The sequence below is a fragment of the Chrysemys picta genome, chromosome 6, assembly GCF_011386835.1.
Source record: "Chrysemys picta bellii isolate R12L10 chromosome 6, ASM1138683v2, whole genome shotgun sequence".
Taxonomy (NCBI): domain Eukaryota; kingdom Metazoa; phylum Chordata; order Testudines; family Emydidae; genus Chrysemys; species Chrysemys picta.
In genome coordinates, this window is record NC_088796.1 from 56,750,561 (window position 1) to 56,770,807 (window position 20,247).

The window sequence follows — 20,247 nt, forward strand, 5'->3', positions numbered from 1 at the left end:
GAACTGAATACATGGGGGTAGAAAATGTACAGTTATGAGTTATTGCCTTTATATTGTATCTGTCCTATGAATGACTGAATCTATTCCATTTCAGTATTATAATAACTCCAGAGATTTCATGTGAGTTCCCTGAGCATCTGTTGAATGTAGTAATGATATATTGCAACAATGTTTTTCATAGAAATTAAGGATAGAAAAGGCCTGTAAATTTATCTAATGCTTTCATATGCTAGTGTTTGATTGTTCTCCACTGTATATTTTCCAGTGCTGTGTCCACTGGTGACTCATATGTAATTGTGTTGAATCATAGAGGATACAGAAATAATTTAAGTGGTTAATCTTTGCTAACAGAATTCAACAGTGCATAAACTTCTGTTGATTTTTTTGGTCTTGTGTCTTGGAGACACGGTTGAGACTAATATAATTTTAGATGTCGATAGCAATGTTTATAATTTTTTCAAGGCAATAGTTATAAAAACATAACATATCAATGCTGCTTCTTAGCTCTTCCCTAACTCCTCCTCTTTTCAGGTGACAGTTAAGGAGCCCCAGTCACCTGGAGATTCTGCTGCAACTGTGTTGCTGACTGTGAGTCGGAGTCAAGGAGGACGGGGGGCAGTCCGAATGATATGGATTTTGGAGGAGGCAGCTAGATATGATCTCACTCCTCTGAATGGAACTCTTTACTTTAATGAGGTACTCCCAATATTTCAACATCCCATTTGCTTCCCTTACATTTGCTTACATTTTCTTCTTTCTCATACGTAGTTATATACTTGTCATTACACACTTGTGCTAGCAGGTAGTCATAGTCTGTTATAACACAATAAAAAAATATCTGGTAGTGTTGACAACATGTCACGTGCTTTCCAAACAGAAAAGAAAGGATGGCCCATTCCCTGGAGGACCTTGGTATAGGGTAAGTCTCCCAGGGAATGTGGCATTTCAAAATTTTATAAATTTGTCTTCTTTTTAAAAAGAATAAAAACTTTATAGAAATTTAATAATGAGCATGGAGAACAGTTATTCCATTGCATTAGCTGACAGTCTAAGCAGACATGCAACTTGCCAGGTCCGGGAAGAGATAAAACATAAATTCAGGATGTATACTTTTAAAAATAACAGCTATTACCATGTTACCCTAGTGTTAATTGGCTAAGCTGTAGTGCTTCATGGCAGAAGAGGGTAGGATTTAAAAGTTTCTGTTTTACTGTCTTCTGGTTCATTGCTACTTTATACTGATTGCACCAAGTATTATATTTATCATCTAGATATATTGCCACTGGAAACTTTAAGGAATAATGTCTCTTAGTGGTTTTGCAGATATGCAACCAACTTTCACTTTCAGGTTTAGCCAACTGTTTAATATTCATATAAAGAAAGTTTGCTGAGGCTGCAGACAGCACCAGCAGTTGCTGAGAATTCTAACAAACTGGAATATAGCTCCTTTCTGGGCAGACTGTTATCTAGAAAAACACTTGGGGACATTTCACTAGTCTACAGTGCTGGTTGTGAAACAGAATTTCCCTCCTGTGAAAAAGTTTGTTTTTGGAAGCCAAAATCTTGGAATTCTTAGTGAAACCTAAATACTGCAAAATGTCATTTTGAAAACATTGCAGCTACAACATTTTGGCATTTCTGAAATGAAACATAATCTCTAGCTCCATGGCAGCTCACCTAATGGTCTCTCAGGATTGGGCTGCCAGGCTGCCCAGAGAGCCAGTCAGCGTGGGGAGTCCAGTAGCCTGGGGAGCTGAGGAGGCAGCCACCTGGGGAAGACACAACCTGCCAGCCCATGAGGGGAGGCAGTCTGGGGTTCTGGACAGTAGGTGGGCTGTAGGGGAGCCAGAGAACCAGGCATCCTGGCAGCCCACCATGTTGGCTGCAGGGGAGCTGAGGATCCTGGAGAGCTAGGCAGGCTGGCAGGAAACCAGGTGGGGTAGCAAGCCTGCATGGTTTCCATTGGAAGTTTAATCGGAATCGACATGTTTCTGCAGAACTTGTCAATTCTGTCGAATGTGCCAAGTGCTGTACTCTTCTTAACCCACATTCACGTCAGTAGAAATTAAGACACTCAGCTCCTTGCATCATCAGGCACTCTGATTGATCTCACTTGAAAAATATCAGCCTAACTCATTTTCCTTCTCTTTCTGATTCAGACTGAATCCCAGAAGACAATTGTTTTACGAGCGATACAAGATGGTCTACTGGAGGGGAATGAAATGTATACCATTCAGCTGGTGTCTACTGATAATGCAGAGATCTCCCCGATAAATGGTAAGGAAATAATTTGCTATTTCATCATATGAGGCAGCTTCCAATTATAATTCCAGGAGGCCTTTTTATGCTAGATTTTTGTTTTGAAATATCTATTTTGTATGAATGTGTATAGCTAGCTGATCACATTTTGAAATTCTCAGTCCTCCTGAAAATTGTTTTACTAACTAGCTCTTGATTTACTGGAAAAAAATCATTAGGGGACATTTTTGAGATCATAGTTTTTTACCTAAATTAATTGTGGCCATATAAAAATTGTGGCTATATAAAATAATTAAGTGTTAAAAGTGCCTAAGTAACTGGAAGCTTTTGAAAATCAAAAATTGAAAATGTTAAGAAGTACAAGGTAAAGGAATACAAGTTCTATAAGCCAAATAGTCTCCACATTGAACTCCTAATGAAGGCTATAGCTTTCTGTCTAGTCAAGGGCAGAATTTTGTCCTAAATTCTGATTTATAATTCACAAATGTGACAATTTTTAAATGTGTGATGTAGAAAACTCATTTAAAATATAGCATTCTCCCCCGGTACTCAGTTACATGTAGTAACTACGTGTAATGGAATCTTGCAATTTTCTAACTCATCCTGTGTCTTGGGAAAGTCACTTAAGCTATTTGTTTGAAATCCTGGCCACATGCAAGCTAATGGCAAACCTTCCATTGATTTCACTGATTTCATGCCTTGGGTTTGTTTCTGATCCCGGTTACAATGTTCCCTCTAATTTTTTCCATTCATGTGTGGAATGAATTTTGTTATGTGCACCACTATCAATGTAATCTGCACCAGATGTGCGCCACCAGTAGAAACAAAAAACCTAGATATAAATCACCCTCACATATTATATAGTATAGTTTAACCCAAACATTTTTTTTCATTAATGCTAAGGCAGCAATTTAAACAAGGGCAAAAGTCTTGCTTGTCACTTGAATTGAAAGCCTATGGGAGTTTTGCTTAACTAACAATAGCAGAATTTGGCCCTAGAGGTGAATACTTTAAAAAATCTACAATTACCAGCATATTTAAGCCTGGATTGTCTCCTTCAAGTTCAACAAATTTAAAAATTCACTCCACATGCTGTCTGGAAACATCAAATGTTCAATCTGTCATTTTGAAAACAAAACATCTGGAGTATAATTGTGCAGTGAAGTATTTGTACACAGTATTCTTTTAACGTGAAATCTGCAAACAAAATCCAAAGCTTTATGTACAAGCTTCATAGCTGAAACCTGCTAGCAATGCATGCAATGTGAAAATTAGAATCCCTATTAATCTTCTTTAAAGTGAGTTACACACACACAGCATATTTTTCAAAGGGAATTACTCCAGTATTAACAGCAGTACATACACCAGGGATTGGCAACTTTTGGCATGCGGCCTACCAGGGTAAGCACCCTGGTGGGCTGGGCCAGTTTGTTTACCTGCCGCGTCCGCAGGTTCGGCCGATCACGGCTCCCACTGGCCGCGGTTCGCTGCTCCAGGCCAATGGGGGCTGTGGGAAGCGGCGCGGGCCGAGGGATGTGCTGGCTTCCCTCCTGATTCAGGAAGAGAGCGAATCTATTGGCTTTAAAGTCTAGTTGAATTTACATCCAGTTCTGTCACATTATTCCCACCTAATGATTGTGTGTGCATTGGCCTGGAGCGGCCGAAACTGCAGATGCGGCAGGTAAACAAACCGGCCTGGCCCACCGGGGTGCTTACCTTGGCGGGCCGGGGGCCACAGGTTGCTGATCCCTGACATACAGCATTAGTGTTCTCCTCGTATTAAAAAATACATAGTACATATATATTCAAAAAGAGAAAATTACCTGATTCTAACATGGTGGATTGTGAAACTACATGGAGCTTATAGAAATGCAGCATTGATTGTTACATTATCTCACTGGGTCGCTATCTCTACATATTGAACTGATGGTCAACATTTGCCAACTTATCCAACACATCAAAGTTCATGGGAGTTTTTGCAATGGGAGCAGGAGTTAGCATACAAATAGACCCAAATAGATTAATACCAAACCCTTTCTTTAGGAAGTTTTGAGCAAAGTTTAAAGATTCAAAATCAAACAATGTACGTACCAACAAAGATCAGGCTTCCCCTGCAAAATTCATAAGAAACCACTTTCTTTGGATATGCAAGTTGTTTATCTAGACTCCTGAAGATTATCTACATGTAGCCCTTAATTAGTTTCCAAGTGGAAACTTGCAACTATACAGCAAAGGACATCTTCAGGGGTTTTTTTTCCCTTTAATTCTTCATCTTTAAAAAAAAACAAATGAATTACATGATTTTAAAAAGCACAGACTTGTGCCACTAAAATCTACACAGAAAATAACTGCTGTTTTTTTTGGAAAAGCAACAGTTGATTAATCATTTCTTTTTTGGACTACATTGCAGCCGAACTTCTGATAGATTTATAGAAACATTTTTTAAAAGTACTTGATAACAACTGGGATGTCTCTCTAAAGAATTGCATGAGCTTTAAAAAATGAAGGAAAGAAGGAAAGGGGGTAGAGGGAACAATGCGGTGTGCAGAGCTGAAGTGCAATTAGAATTGTACTTTAAAAAAAAATCATACCTAGCTATTTCAGCGCCCTCTCTCAACTTCTGCAGACTGCAAACAGCATCAGTAGCCCAGAATCAGACCCATGCTCTTGTGCCCAGAGAAGTTACCCACTCTTTCCCCAGTCTCAATACCCCTGAGCCCAGGTTTCCCAGTTTGGAGTCCCTCCTGTGTGCCAATCATACGCCTGCCCAGTGTGTTGAAGCAGACCCAGAAGTTGCTTGTGCTATTCACTTGGGGATGCAGGTGTGCTAAGCACAGCCTGGGCAGCTCAGTCACTTGTCTCCTGGTCCCTTTGTTACCTCCTTGAACTTCCAGCCGCTTTGCAGCCATTCACAAGCCTCTGCTCTCACCAGTTCCTTCCCAGTGAGGAGCGGGGCGCCCAGGAGAGAAGATCATCCCCATCCCGGCAATGCAGCACGGCCCAGGGGAGGAGGATGGGGAGGATGGGGGCCCACCCGGCGCTGTGGGAAGAGGTACCCCCACCACTACCCCATCCACGAGCAGGGGTGTCCGGGGCTCCCCACTGCCTGGTTCCCCTCCAGCTACCCGGCCCTGGCTGCCTCACTCCCCACTCCAGAGGTGCCCTCACCACTGTTCTCCAGCTCCGCCCCACTCTTGGGCGCTGCCCTCCCGCCATCACTGAGGATGTGTGCATCTGGGTGGCTGTAATAATCAAGTGTGCAGCACTTGATGTAGTGCTGCACAGCTGCGCAGGTGCGCAGCTTAGAGAGAACACTGGTAGTGGAGGTGTACCTGTATAGAACCAGTGTAAGGTGAGATCAGAATCAGGCTACCTGAATCAGTTTTCCCATTTGCAAAACAAAGATAAAACAGGATTTTGCTAACATGGTGTTTTACATATTAGTTAATAAAGTATTTGTAAAGTGTTTAAAAGGGTTAAGTATTATGTGCAAGTTATTTTCATTAATATTTCTGTTCTTGCTATAATCTTGTGAACTAACTTGAAAGTACTTTCTGCCTCTCTTCATAGGTCTGGCAACCATCATTATTCTGGGGGATCAGGGAGCTTCTGGGGTGGTTGGGATAGCTCCATCTTCCAACCATATTCTCATTGGGGAACCCTCAGGAAAATATAACGGAACTGCTTTTATTAGGTAGGTGCATCAATGATTTCTCTGCGCATATTGTGAGTACACATTTCCTTTAGTACAAAAAGAGTGGATTACAATTGCCTGACTTCCACTGGTGCTGAGCATCCACATTTCCCACAGAAGTCTGGGAGCTGCTGGTATTCACCACTTCTGAAAATCAGGTCAATAGCCATTTATTTTCAAAGGAATTGCAAAACATATGTGAATTTCAAATGATATCAACCCCTGGCGCTCAGGAGGGTCTTTCGGGAATGCATGTGATGAAATGCATTAAAAGGAAGAGCTTGTATGGCAATCAAAGCCCCTGCAAGGTTCTTAGGGACTGGAAGAAATCCACTCCACAATTGTGCCTCAGTTTTTGGCTGTGTCTACAGCGACAGAGTGACCTGGGTTTTGAATTGAAGCAAAGCATAATGATTTCATTGAGTTTTATAACTAAGCACTAGAACACAGAATGCCAAATTATGATCATTCCACTGTGGGTGTTCTGGTGGTGGGAAAGGCACAGGTGGCATTGCCCCCTCCTTCTAGAATACTTATGAGGAAAGAGTATTTTGCTGCAACCCACAAAGAGCAAGCTAGTGCTGCCTGTAGCATTGGCAGTCCCAGAGAGGTTATGTTGACAAAACCATAATCTTAACCTGCCCTGCAGTTTGCCAGGTTAACTGTAGTGGGAGAAGTGCTGTCTCCAGGTTTTTAAAGGAGCAGTAAGTAACTTAGGCCTTGGCTACACTTACCCGCAAGTTCGACGGCTGGAAATCGAACTTCTGGGTTCGACTTATCGCGTCTAGTCTGGACGCGATAAGTCGAACCCGGAAGTGCTCGCCGTCGACTGCGGTACTCCAGCTCGCCGAGAGGAGTACCGCGGAGTCGACGGGGGAGCCTGCCTGCCGAGTGTGGACCAAGGTAAGTTTGAACTAATTCGAACTAAGGTACTTCGAACTTCAGCTACGTTATTCACGTAGCTGAAGTTGCGTACCTTAGTTCGAATTAGGGGGGTAGTGTAGACCAAGCCTCAACTCTCTGTAGAGTCTTCCAGCACCTTGGAGGCTTTAATCCCTTACAAAGGCAAAATTCCTACAAGTTGCTCCCACTCTTGTTTCCCCTTCCATTGTACTTCTCGGCTTCCTAAAAGTCACAGCTGAACCCAGAGAACTCAATTTTCAGCCCTGACTCTGCCTGCTTTGTGCTACTGCAAAGCAGGTAAAGAGCTATCCTAAAAAGGTAGCCAACGATCCCCTCCCAACACCAGGGAAGCTGAGTATAGGCAATACTGCAAATACTACAATAACGTTATCTACTTGCAGAGATAAAATTGTCAGGATTGTAACAGTGACCTGCTATATTAAATTCAAGCTTCAGTGAGGCTGATAATACTTGGCTGAGTCACACATTCATAACAACCTAGGCAGAGTACTAGCCATCTCTTGCACCGATGAAATAAAACATGTATAGGAAACCCATCAATGTGTGTATATGTTTTTACTTACAGCCTAGTACGTGGCCCGGGGATTTTTGGGGAGGTCACTGTGTATTGGAATATAACGCCCCCTCTACAGAAGGAATTTGCTGAGATATCGGGGACCTTGACAATGCGAGATAGGCAGTCTGCAGCTGGTGTACTAATACAGGTGAGAGAGAGATCTATAGCATTGGTTATTCCAGTACTCTCTTTTTGTTAGCAATTAATGGTAGATCTCACATTGTAAGTGTTTTAAATCCTTTCAGCTTTATTTGTTTGTTTTCTGTAGGCTATAGATGATAACCTTCCTGAAGAGAAGAGTTACTACCAGTTTCATCTATCTGGAGTCAGTGATGGAGGAGTCATAAATGAGTCTACTAGCATAGCAAATATCACCATGGTTGCTAGTGACTTCCCCTATGGGCAGTTTGCATTTTCCCAGGAAAATCTGCAGACAGCAGAGGAAGAAAAATTGGTATTGAGTTAAAAGACTAAAATCTTTAAAAATGGAAGAATTAATCTGAAATGTGAATTTTTAATGCTTTTGGTAACTGTAGTTATCTATGAACGGTGGATGACAGTTTCCTAAAAATAAATAGCTGAGACTTTATTTCTGCATGTGTGTATTACTGTGTAATGTGTGATTCTGTGTGGTGGGCTTTGAGAGATTTTTGAAGTGGCTGGCATCTTCTGAGTTGTGGGATTAATTCAGTTTCTGTATTTAATCTGTATTTATTTTATTAAATGGTTTTATTTAGTAAAACTAATTGATGTGATGTCTATAGAGTAGTGTTCTTAGAAGCATATATAACACAAAAATAAAGGTAAAAAATTAAAACTAAGCTTTTTGTCTCCATCAGGTTAACATCACTATTGTCCGTTCCAGTGGGTATTATGGTCAAGTGCAACTCTGGTATTGGACATTAAATGGAACTGCAGACGAGAGCATGGATTTCACTTCCTTGTCAGGGGAGCTTGTGTTTGAACCAAATGAGACTACTAAAAGGATTTCGGTTGAAATCCATGATGATGACCTTCCTGAAGGTCCTGAAGAATTTTCAGTAACAATTACCAAAGTAGAGCTCCAGGGAAGGTAACGATATATTTCACTGCAGAGGAAAAGATTAGTTACAGGGCAAAAGTGAACTATGTATATGGATCTTACCTCACTGCAGTAAAGTCCCTGATTCCTGCTCTGATTTAGTAGCTGATTTTCTAGCAGTGTAATAATAGAGATTTGGATCAAATATAAATAGAGGGACACACTCATTTTTCCAACATTTATTACATCAATAAATTACTGATTGATGATTAAAGTGAGGACTCAGTAGGTATTGGCAGAAATTTAATAGCTATTTCTTTGTGGATGTTTCAGAGAGGTGCAGAAGAAAATGGTGTAGAGATTTACATAGTGAGGGAAATGGAATATCCTGTTGGAAGGTGAAATGTGCTTATTCAGTTGGGGTTAAGTTTATAGAATGGGTGATAAATGGTGCAGACCTCTGAAGAAGCAAGCAATAATTTAATCTAATATATTGAAAGGGAGAAAATAGTTTGTAAACTACAAAATTGTAACTTGGGGAAGTATGAACATCTCTAATATAATATGGGGATATTTTTGAGAAAATGGCAAAAAAGAGATTTCTTTATAATCTTAGCAGAAATAGTCCATCATTTCTTTACTGTTGATTGAAAAAGTATAAATAAATTAGATACAATACTGCCTAGAACTAAGAACCAAATCTACTTTTGGTATGTTATATTACTATATAAGAACCTCAGATTAAAGCTTATGAAATAAACTATTTTGTAATTTTAAGCTTTTTATGACAAAACAATACACGAAGACATGTGGACTTGCAACACTCCTCTCCCAGCTGACAAATGATACAATGATGAAGTCCAAGACTAAAGTAAATACAACCCACACCCCCATCAAACTTCAGTGAGTGTCCTTAAGCCACCTGGGTCCTCCCTTATCTTTTGAAAGCACCCAGATCTCTAATGAACTAATGGAATGTCTTGTTGTTGAATGACTGATTGCATTAAAATTCCCATGAGCCATCATAGGGTCCTGTGGCACCTTTAAGACTAACAGAAGTATTGGGAGCATAAGATTTCGTGGGTAAGAACCTCACTTCTTCAGATGCAAGTAATGGAAATCTCCAGAGGCAGGTATAAATCAGTATGGAGATAACGAGGTTAGTTCAATCAGGGAGGGTGAGGTGCTCTGCTAGCAGTTGAGGTGTGAACACCAAAGGAGGAGAAACTGCTTCTGTAGTTGGATAGCCATTCACAGTCTTTGTTTAATCCTGATCTGATGGTGTCAAATTTGCAAATGAACTGGAGCTCAGCAGTTTCTTGCATCTGAAGAAGTGAGGTTCTTACCCACGAAAGCTTATGCTCCCAATACTTTTGTTAGTCTTAAAGGTGCCACAGGACCCTCTGTTGCTTTTTACAGATTCAGACTAACACGGCTACCCCTCTAATACATGAGCCATCATGAGTATCTGAAAACGTAGTCTATTTCCTGTAAATAAGTAAAATGTAGTATATTTGGTAACAGTGCCCTAAGTAGGACCCTGGGAAGGAGCAAGTTTAATTTTTTAATAGATTTCATAATTTCTTTAGCTCTGAGTTTCCACGGCTCAGTCCTCAGAGCCTTTCTTCTAGTTGGGAAGAAGTTTGCTGATGGAAACGTAAAATGCCTGTGAAGAATGCTTTCTCTGTGGGCAAATCCCACACATTCATCACTCCTTTCAAATCCTGCAGTAACTGATAATTTTTTTCCATACAGCTTTGCCCCTCCAACCTCTGATTTAAATTTGACCTCTATCACTCAGTGCATACCTGCCAACTGTACTGAATTTCTTGATATAGAACTAAATTTTGTCTCGTCAATACTCTGTAATTTTGGCACTGTACAATTTTCATCTTATTCTTCTGCAGGAAAATGCTGATCATATCTACTACTGGTGTCCATACTGGACATGCTAATCTTAGGCCCTGATCCCAAAAGGGATCCACAAGTGCAGATCATTATGACAACAGTGTCTCATAGAAGCTATGAACCAACAATGGGTGACAGCACAAGCAACAACAGTCCACACTTGAGCCTTTGTAGATTCAGGGCTTTAGGGTTTATCTCGTGGGGTGTAGTCTCATTAATAGATAGTTTTGTCACTGTCTGTTCTTCGAGTGCTGTCCCTGTGGGTGTTCCACTCTAGGTGATGGTGCGTCCTGGTGCCGTTGATTGGAGATCTTCAGTAGCAGTACCTGGTAGGGACGCACCCACTCAGCTGGTGTCTTGCGGTCTCATTAGAATCTGCCTGAGTGCACGCATCCCGTGCCCCCCTGAGTTCCTTCTCAACCATCCTCGGTTGAAGATGGAACTTGAGGCAGTGCTGATTCTCTTCCCTGGTCTCTCTAGGAAACAGTTGCAAAGAACATAGGAATAGCTGTTAGTAACATCCCAGTTGTTTCCCTTCCTTTAGAATAGTTGCATCGTTTCGTTACTTAGTTTAAAAAAAAAACAAAAAACTTTTTGCTTCAAGCTTGTCCCCTGCTGACACACTGTCCTCTGCAATTTCTAATTCATAATGCCAGGGGCTTCAGGATTTAAGAAGTGTGTTTCCTGTCAGTACTCCATGCCAAGGTCTGATGGACACTCACACGGTGTGAAGTGCCTAAATTTAAAAAATAAATAAAAATTAATGGAGATATCCTATCTCCTAGAACTGGAAGGGACCTTGAAGGTCATTGAGTCCAGCCCCCTGCCTTCACTAGCAGGACCAAATACTGATTTTGCCCCAGATCCCTAAATGCCCCCCCCCCGGATTGAACTCACAACCCTGGGTTTAGCAGGCCAATACACAAACCACTGAGCTATCCCTCATACTTATTGCCCCGGCTTGGCCGAGACAGATGTGGTATCCATACCTACTCCGCATGTCCTTCTGTCATCCATGGACTCTCCCCAGCAGATCAGATCTGCTTTTCCAGGACAACGGACGGGTTCTTCACCCTGAGGTCCAGAAGCTCCACCTGACAGTGTGGTTCCTTCATGGTTCCAAACCCACGAACTAGCTTGTTCTGAGCAAGTTCGATACGTCCTCCTTCACAGTAGAAAAGACTCCACTCGTAAAACTTACCTGCAAAAGTGGAAACCTTTCTCCCTCTGGTGCTCACATAATACTTAACACCCCATATGGTAACCCTTCCTAATGTCTTAGACTATCTTCTAAAATTGAAACAGGATGAACTCTCGCTCAGCTCCATCAAAGTACACCTGGCGGCACTTACCACCTTCCATGACTTGTTGGAAGGCTACTCACTCTTTACCCACTCCACCATAAAATGTTTTCTCACGGGCCTACAAAATCTCTACCCGGAAATTTATCCAATGGCAGCTACATGAAATCTTAACCTTGTTCTTCGCGGTCTCATGAAACCTCCATTCGAGCCCTTGGCTACCTCCTCTCTTCTTCATATGTCCATGAAAGTATCTTTCTTAGTTGCAATAACGTCAGCAAGGAGAGTAGGAGAAATAAGCGCCCTGATGGCCTATCCTCCCTACACAATCCTCTCCAAATACAAAGTCACCCTGAGACCACACCCTAAGTTTCTCCCTCAGGTGGTGTCCACCTTCCACCTTAACCAACTGAAATACTTACCTACTTTCTATCCCAAACCTCACAAGACTCTGCACGAGGCAACTCTGCATACTCTCGATGTCAGGCGAGCAATCGCCTTTTATTTAGACAGGACTAAACCATTTCGTAAGTCCCTGCGTCTCTTTGTCTCCATTACTGAATGATCGAAAGGTATGGCTATCTCTAGGCAATGCCTGTCCAAGTGGATCTCTGACTGCATCAGATCCTGTTACCACATCCAAAATATTCAACTGCCCGAAGGCATTAGAACTCATTCCACTTGAGCCATGTCGACATCCGTTGCCTTCCTACATAACGTACCTATTCCTGACATCTGTAAAGTGGCTACATGGTCATCTGAACACACATTTGCCAAAGACTATACTATCACGCAGGATACCACGGCAGACACCATAGTGGGTCATACAGTACTCTCTACAGTACTCACTGCCAGATCTCCAAAGTCCCACCAACCATAGTGGGTACTGCTCCACATTCACCTAGAGTGGAGCACCCAGAGGGACAGCACTCAAAGAAGAGGAAGTTACTCACCTTGCAGTAACTGAGGTTCTTCGAGATGTGTGTCCCTTTGGGTGCTGCACTCCCTGCCCTCCTACCCTCTACTTTGGAGTCCTAGTATGATTTCTCCACGGTAGAGAAGGAATTGAGGGGGTGCGGGATGCGCGCACTCAGGCAGATTCTAACGAGACCGCGAGACACCAACTGAGCGCATGTGTCCTGACCAGGCACTCCGAAGATCTCCAATCAATGGCGCCGGGATGCACCATCACCTGGAATGGAGCATCCACAGGGACACACATCTTGAAGAACCTCAGTTACTGCAAAGTGAGTAACTTTTTCTTCTCACAGAACAATCACGTTATTGTTTCTGTACTTCCCAAAGGTTTGTGAAGTTCGTTGCAAATAAAATTGGAAAGACATGACAATGGAGAGACTTTCATTTTCAGGGAAGAAAAAAACAACAACCCTGTCCTGCACATATTCTGCTTTTGAAAGGTGTGGCTGGGAGGGCTGTGACAATAACTTTATTTTCTTCTCATGCTCTTGCAAGTGGATTTGATTTTGCTGTTAGAGAAAATGGACTGCAAGTGGACCAGCCCCCTGGGATAGGAAACATCTCCACAGTTCACATCATTATAATGAAAAATGACAATGCAGAGGGCATCATTGAGTTTGATCCGTGGTATATCACTCTGCAAGGTAGGTTAATGTTTAAATTTATGCTGCAGTTTAAAGGATAGGCTTACAGCTACAGCACAGGATTGGTAGTCAAGGCTCTATTCTTGGCTTTGCCACAAGATTCATGTATGTTCTTGGGTAAGTGATTTAACTTCATTCCCCGCTCTCAGGCTTTGTAAGCGAGGATGAATACAGCTTTGCAAAAGTCTATTCACTCATCTGCCTGGGGGAAGTGTTTTTTTAAGGAGAAAGGAATAGTATTATATTTTTGATTATCAGTCATCATAGAAAAGGAAAGGCAAGTAGATTTTGTGCCTGTACTGGTATATTTTGCAATACCTACTTAAAACAGGTGTTGTGAGGCTTATTTCAATGGCCATTATAAAACATTTGAGATCCTGAGATGGAAAGTATTATAGAAGAGCAAAATATTACCATTATGATGATTATTTATCTTCTTATGTATTACAGTCAAATGTTTGTATTTCATTATAGTGTACTTTTGTATGACATACTGAGGTAAATGAATCCTAGCTATGGCTTCAGAGAAATCAATAGAGGAACACCAGATGAATCTGACCTTCAATATCTTCAGTAATTAGTAAAATCTCTGAAAATATCCATACCTTTGCTGCCACCACCACATTGGATTACTGCAATATGAAGCTCTACTTAAGACTACTCTTGGAGATCCTTGCAAGCTTCAGCTAGTGTGAAATGTGGCAGCCTCCCTACTTAGTTGAGCAAGTAGTCTAAAGTATATTACAGCTGAGTTTTTTGTGCATTCCACTGGCTAGCCGCCTGCTTATTGGTCCAGTTCAGTTCAAGATGTTGTTAATTGGTAAAGTCTTATATTGTTTAAGATGTGTCTTAAGACTACCTTGAATCTTATTCATTCACCATATTAATTGGGCATGCATTTGCTATTACATATTCTCTGACGATCATAAATAGTTGCTATAATTACCATACTGTACATTACAAAGTAATCTACAAATCCTCTATTGAGGGAACTGTAAACTGGCAAATCAAAATGAGTGTAGCAATGTATTCTTTGTTATTGATTCAGTTATTAAAGTTTAAAATAATGTGCATGTATTTTGATCAGTGTCAAAGCTTAAGAGGGAAAAAACAGATAACCTAGAAACATAAGACACCTGGATGTTGTTCAAAGCTTCTCTGTCTATTTGATTAAAGAAAGTGCACATAATTCTGTTATGGGAAACAAGGGATAATCCATTTATGTATATTATAATGTTGTTAGTCACTCTGTGGCCAGTTTTCAGAAGCAGCTGGCTCAATTGCCTGAGCAATTCCTGCGTACAATGGGCACATAAGTGTATAATCACCTATTTTGGGTGTCTAAGTGGTCATTTACATGTACTGTTTATGAAGCTACTCTGAAAAATGCACACTTATCGTGCAGTAGTTCATTTTGAATTACTCTTGCAGTGGAAGAGGATGTTGGAATGATCATGATTCCTATAGTGAGAAGGCGTGGAACTCATGGCTATGTGACAGCTGATTTTCTCTCTCGAAGTATTTCTGCGCTTCCTAACAGTATTGACTACAGTGTCAATAATAACTCGGTCATCTTTCATCATGGCCAGAACCGGAGTTTTATCACTGTCTGTATTACAGATGATGATGAAAGGTAATGGTATTGGATCTTTGTTTAGTTATACATGTGTTAACCTATAATTGTTTAGAAATCCAGTCTTAGCCCATTGCATGCTACATGCTTATATTTTGATTTGAAGAGAACACACCAATGTTCTGTGTACAGAAAGCTTCCAGTGTACAGGACGCTAGGAGAGCCCTATGCTGGTGTTGCCACGTCACTGCATTACCTTTATTTCAGATCTCAGTTTTATGCAAAAAAAAAAAAAAAAGGAATAATCAACAATACGTTCATTGCTTCATGTACATTTAAAATATTGCATATATGCAACCAACAAGGCAACTTACTAGATTTTCAGCTTTTAGTTTTACTCCATGTTTTTTAGTGTTTTAAAGACTCTGATCTCTTTGACCCAGGGAGTTTGCAGAGCAGTTTGAAATCCAGCTGATAGGAGCCACTGGAGGAGCAGTCCTTGGGCTCCACCTAGTGAGCCAAATCACTATTGCTAAGAGCGACTCCCCTAATGGACTTGTCCGATTCCTCAACCAAAGCCGAATTATTCTTCCAAACCCCAGTTCATCGCTGACACTGTCCTTGGTGCTGGAAAGAACTGGAGGATTGATAGGAGAAACTCAGGTAGGCCTTGTCTTTCAAAGCATTTTGTGTAGTTTTCAATAAAAATAAGATATAATTTCACTCTATAAAATCATGTTGAGAGAAGGAAGGTATGTAATTTATTAAATTCATAGGTTGAAAATATAATAGCAATAATGTATTACTACTTTGCATTTCCATAGGACTTTACATTTGAGGATCTTAAAGCACTTTATGCACATGAATGAATTTAGACCCCACTAAAACTACTGTAAAGTAGATATTATCTCTTTATTTATCCTCTGCTTCAAGACCAGAAAATTGAGATATCAAGAAATGAAGTGACTTGGCCTAGGTCACACAGGAAATGTGTTAAAGGGCTGAGAATAAAACTTAGAAGAGAATCTAGCCCCAAATTTACAGCAACCTACCCAGGACTGCCTACATGCTGCACAATAGCCCAGCACTCCAAGCACTTCCCCTCTTGCCTCCAATCATCAGGGCTTGTGAAGGGAGGCAGCATTGTTCCACTTACCTCAGTCCTGCTGCTCCTGTTCAGAGAATTCTCTCCAGCCCCTTGCAGCTGCAGTGGCATGTAAATGGCTCCATGTCTTCTGATTCCCAGTCCTATGCCATAACTTCAAGATTGTTTTTCCTTGCCATTTCTTGAGAGGCAGAATAACGGTTTAATATTGACTTCTCTCTGGAACTATAAATAGCGAGTGTCTGATTCTTCTCGCATACCAGTTTCACACTGGAGTAATTCCATTTCATTCAGTTACATTCATTTACATTGGTGTAACAGAATGATCAGGCCCTGTCTACTTCAGCATACATGTTTATAACAACAGCTTACTCTAATGGTGAGTGTACATCTTCTTCTAAATATTTCAGATCCCATCATTTAAACTTTACCTTAATAAAACTCTTAAAGTAATACACATTGGTTTAATCACAGCAAATGATGAGATATGATTTTACCTTAAATACATCAGTTTTTTCTATGCTGCCTATTACACATGGAATGCTTTCCAATGACTAGTCTGCACTCTCTTCCTTCAAATCCCACCTCATGACCCAATTGCACCATGATGTTTGCCGGGGATGACCTATTTTATTTACTTACTTATACTTACATAATTAAAACCCAAACAAATGTTCTCCACCCAAAAAAAAAGCCACAAAACTCCACTTCTAACTGATTTGGAGCTATCAAGCAGGGTAGCTATATAGCTGAATAATATTACCCTTGTTCTCCTTTCTCTTTCCCTCCTAATTTTTATTATGCTATTTTCCTGTGTCTTGCGTTAAATTAGCCCCCAAATCCTGTGAAGAATTATACAGGTGCTTTATTATGTGCAATGTAAAATTAAGTATGTACATGAGTCTTTGCAGGATTTTGAAGGCTTTGAGTACAAGCTCTTTGGGGCAAAGATTTTGTTATCTGGTGTGTTAGTACAAAGTGTTGCAGGGCAGAGTTCTAATCTTGATTAGAGCTTTTGGGTTCTATTGTAATAAAAGTTCATAACGCATACTAAAATGTACATATTTTTCCTGTGTGTGCTCCTTAAAATAGTTTCCATTCTTTCCTATTTATTAACATCCATAATGTTGAAGTTTTGTTTTTAAAGTAATATTCAGAATAACCCTTCGCTGTTTCTCTTCTTTCTGTCTTTAGGTTAATTTTTAGAAAATATTATGATTAGAGAGAAGAGTCCAATGTTACAGTTATGTTGTGTGCCATTCATTCTCTTAACAGTATAGTAGGACTGTATAATCACATACCAGTTACACAAATTCTTATGATAGTATAATTGGATTACACTGATACTTTCTCCCTTTGTTGTGAGGCTGTTATTATATTGACGCAACTCTACATTTGAAACTAATATTTTCCACAGGTTAATTGGGACATTTTAGGACCCAATTCAGAAGAGGTGTTATCCCCCCTGAACAGTGACATTGGTGACCCTGTGAATGGATCATTCTATTTTAGAGAAGGAGAAGGAGGTCTGAGAACTATTAGTCTGAAAATCTACCCTCATGGAGAAGTTGAAGTTCAGGAGATCTTCATTATTAGGCTGAGCCTTGTGAAAGGTGAAACAGAAATAGACCCCCAGGCTACCAACATTACCCTAATAGTAAGTTGTTGTTACTTTTTTCCCCTTGAGGATTGTTTCTGAAGAGTTTTTGGATTTAATCTAACAGATTGCCTAGTTTATCATTCAACTCCCTCTTCTCATGTCCTACCCAGCAACAGTGTTACAGAAGCAATGAGGTAAATGCGCATGCGTCTGACGAAGTGGGTATTCACCCACGAAAGTTTATGCTCCAATACATCTGTTAGTCTTAAAGGTGCCACAGGACTCTCTGTTGCTTTTTACAGATCCAGATTAACACGGCTACCCCTCTGATATTTGCAAGTTAATCCATAGTGAATTCCTTTTGCAACTTTGCCTTGCAATGTGGACAGATGAATATGGATGACATGGTTTTCTCTACCTCCAGAAGACCTTGTCTGTTGTCAGTTTTACAGTAACTTCTACCCACCAGTCTGAAGTGCCGTGAAAGTTTACTCCCCTCCTTGTGTTTCCCATGGCACAACATTCAACAGGACCTATAGATAATTACTCTCTTAATATAGTCCTACCCTCATATTTATGGGATTGCGTGGAATGTCTACCTAAGGGACATGCACATTCTCTATGTGTGCTTCCCAACCCCTGCTCACACGAAGTTAAAGATCTATGCCTTCTTCATCCCTGCTCATACTGAATTAAAGATCTGTGCCTGCTGACTGTTTTTCTCCTTATTAGCCATTATTTTTCAAAATAGGACAGTTCTTTGAATCTCCCCAAGCTTATTCTGGAGACTCATATCACTGAATATATTGTTTTAGTTACACTGTGTCCTGATCTCTCCATTGCAGGAGAGGAAGCTTCTCTTCCTAGGTGGCAAGTAAGCTCTGAAGTTTTACCTATCTTGTACTTCCAGTTTCAGAAGAATTAAGTCTTTTTTTAAAGGTTGCTACAAAGGACAGAATGCCACTGAGACCACAGCGGCTCAGTCAATAAGATATTGGAGTCCATTAGCATATGATCACGCCATTCTATCTGAAGTATGGCAACTTCACAGGCTCAGAACTCGGAAGCATTTAGCTCTGGAATTTGTTAGGTCATCTCCTGACACTGTCATCTGGCATTATTAATCGTATCTGTCCCTGTTGGCTGATATTTGTTGGTCATTAGGGGCACCAAGCATCCCTTTAAGTGACATACACTGTCCCTGATTGCTGTTGTTCAATAGGATGAAAGAAGAGGGACATATGATCAGAGAAAAGTAGTCACTGATAATTCTGTTTATCATAGTCCTTTCTTCCTACATCTATCCCCCTTTTCTCTGGAGAGTATCACTTGGAGTTTTTTTTCCCTCTGGTTTTAGTATCTATTCCTTTGCTTTGGAAGTCTCCAATTGGAAAGATAGCGGATGGATTAGTGCTTATTTATTAGCCTTTGTTGTCCGTTCTCTTGCCTCCTTGCTTCTGGTAGGTGGAGTCCTAATGCTGTCTGTAATTGCTGGTGGGGTGCAGGATGTACAAAGAGAAATCTGTGATAAACAGAATTCCCAGTAAGTAATTTTTCCCAAATCCAACAGACTATATAATTCAGTACAATTGTTGTGGGCACCTTATCCCACAAACCTCTCAAGGGGCCTTACAATGATAAAATCAAAAAGCTAATTGAAATATATCAAGGACTGAGAAAAAGGACTTTTAATTTGAATCTTTAAAAACGTAATGGTAGCATGTGCCAGTGCTTAACCTATTTTATTCCATTTCTTGTCCTACTCTCATCTTCATCATAGCTGAACTTGATGGTTGTTAGGCACCTAGGCACTTTAGAAAATTCCTCTAGGCACCTATGTTCATCTTCAGTTGCTTAAATACCTTTACAATCTGGGGCCTAACGACCAATGTAGTAATAATTCCCCTCCCCATATTTGATTGTGTGGGGAAGGGGGAGGGACACAGGGAGATGGGATTTAAAATGTGATATTGATATCCAGAGACTGAAATTCTCTGCTTATTCACTGAAAAGGAATAGCACAAGCAGTGTTCGAACTAACTTCTCCACACTGTCCCGTCAATAGAACTGTTTAAATATTGTGTTTGTGTTTGCATACAGCGCATATTATTCATCCAGTTGTTATTCAGTGAATAATTAGCTCTAATATTTGTCTAGCTCTGTCCACCAGTGTGCCTCCTCTGTGATCTGGAGAGGCCACCTCTAGCAGTAGGAAGAGGAAGTTCAGTCTCCAAAACCATTAAATCACTGGCGCCTCTGCTGTGAGTGTAAACTCAGTGCCAGTTAGTGTCCATTATGATTCTGGTATGTGTTGTGTCTCCTATTCACTAGGGGCTGGGTTGAATCCATTAAATCAGTTCACTTCAATTATCACACTAAAAGGTGAGAATCAGAAACCTAGAGGTGAAGTGTTCTGTATCCCACTACAGATGCCATACTGTCCAACAATAGTTAATCTAAATATTGCCTGCTGCACTGCAAGTCCAGTAAGCTGCTTGTTCTGTCCTTCTGGACTAAAGAGGATAATAGTTTCCCGTCCTGTTGTGCTAGAGCATCAGAAAGAGAAGAGAACTCGCTCAGATCCCTTAACTTCTCTTCACAGGATTTATTTTCCAAACTTTTTATCATTTCCTTTGCTCTCTGCAGTCTGTCCAAATCATTTATGTCATTTTTGTAAAAGTATT

At 40.6% G+C, this 20,247-nt stretch overlaps 1 protein-coding gene across 9 annotated transcripts in view; it reads left to right on the top strand.

Moving 5' to 3' along the window:
• ADGRV1 (adhesion G protein-coupled receptor V1) overlaps positions 1 to 20,247 on the top strand; it is a 443,810-nt gene that overhangs the window by 162,149 nt on the left and 261,414 nt on the right. For all 9 annotated transcript variants that reach the window (XR_010602227.1, XR_508681.3, XR_010602226.1 and 6 more), the window contains 10 exons: positions 532 to 696; positions 2,160 to 2,277; positions 5,830 to 5,953; positions 7,443 to 7,581; positions 7,702 to 7,887; positions 8,273 to 8,505; positions 13,137 to 13,285; positions 14,717 to 14,918; positions 15,302 to 15,521; positions 17,381 to 17,620. Coding sequence is in view for 6 of the 9 variants with exons in the window: in XM_024104505.3 (XP_023960273.3) it covers positions 532 to 696; positions 2,160 to 2,277; positions 5,830 to 5,953; positions 7,443 to 7,581; positions 7,702 to 7,887; positions 8,273 to 8,505; positions 13,137 to 13,285; positions 14,717 to 14,918; positions 15,302 to 15,521; positions 17,381 to 17,620 (1,776 nt within the window). In the remaining 3 variants the exon portion in view is untranslated. The remainder of the gene's footprint in view (positions 1 to 531; positions 697 to 2,159; positions 2,278 to 5,829; positions 5,954 to 7,442; positions 7,582 to 7,701; positions 7,888 to 8,272; positions 8,506 to 13,136; positions 13,286 to 14,716; positions 14,919 to 15,301; positions 15,522 to 17,380; positions 17,621 to 20,247) is intronic.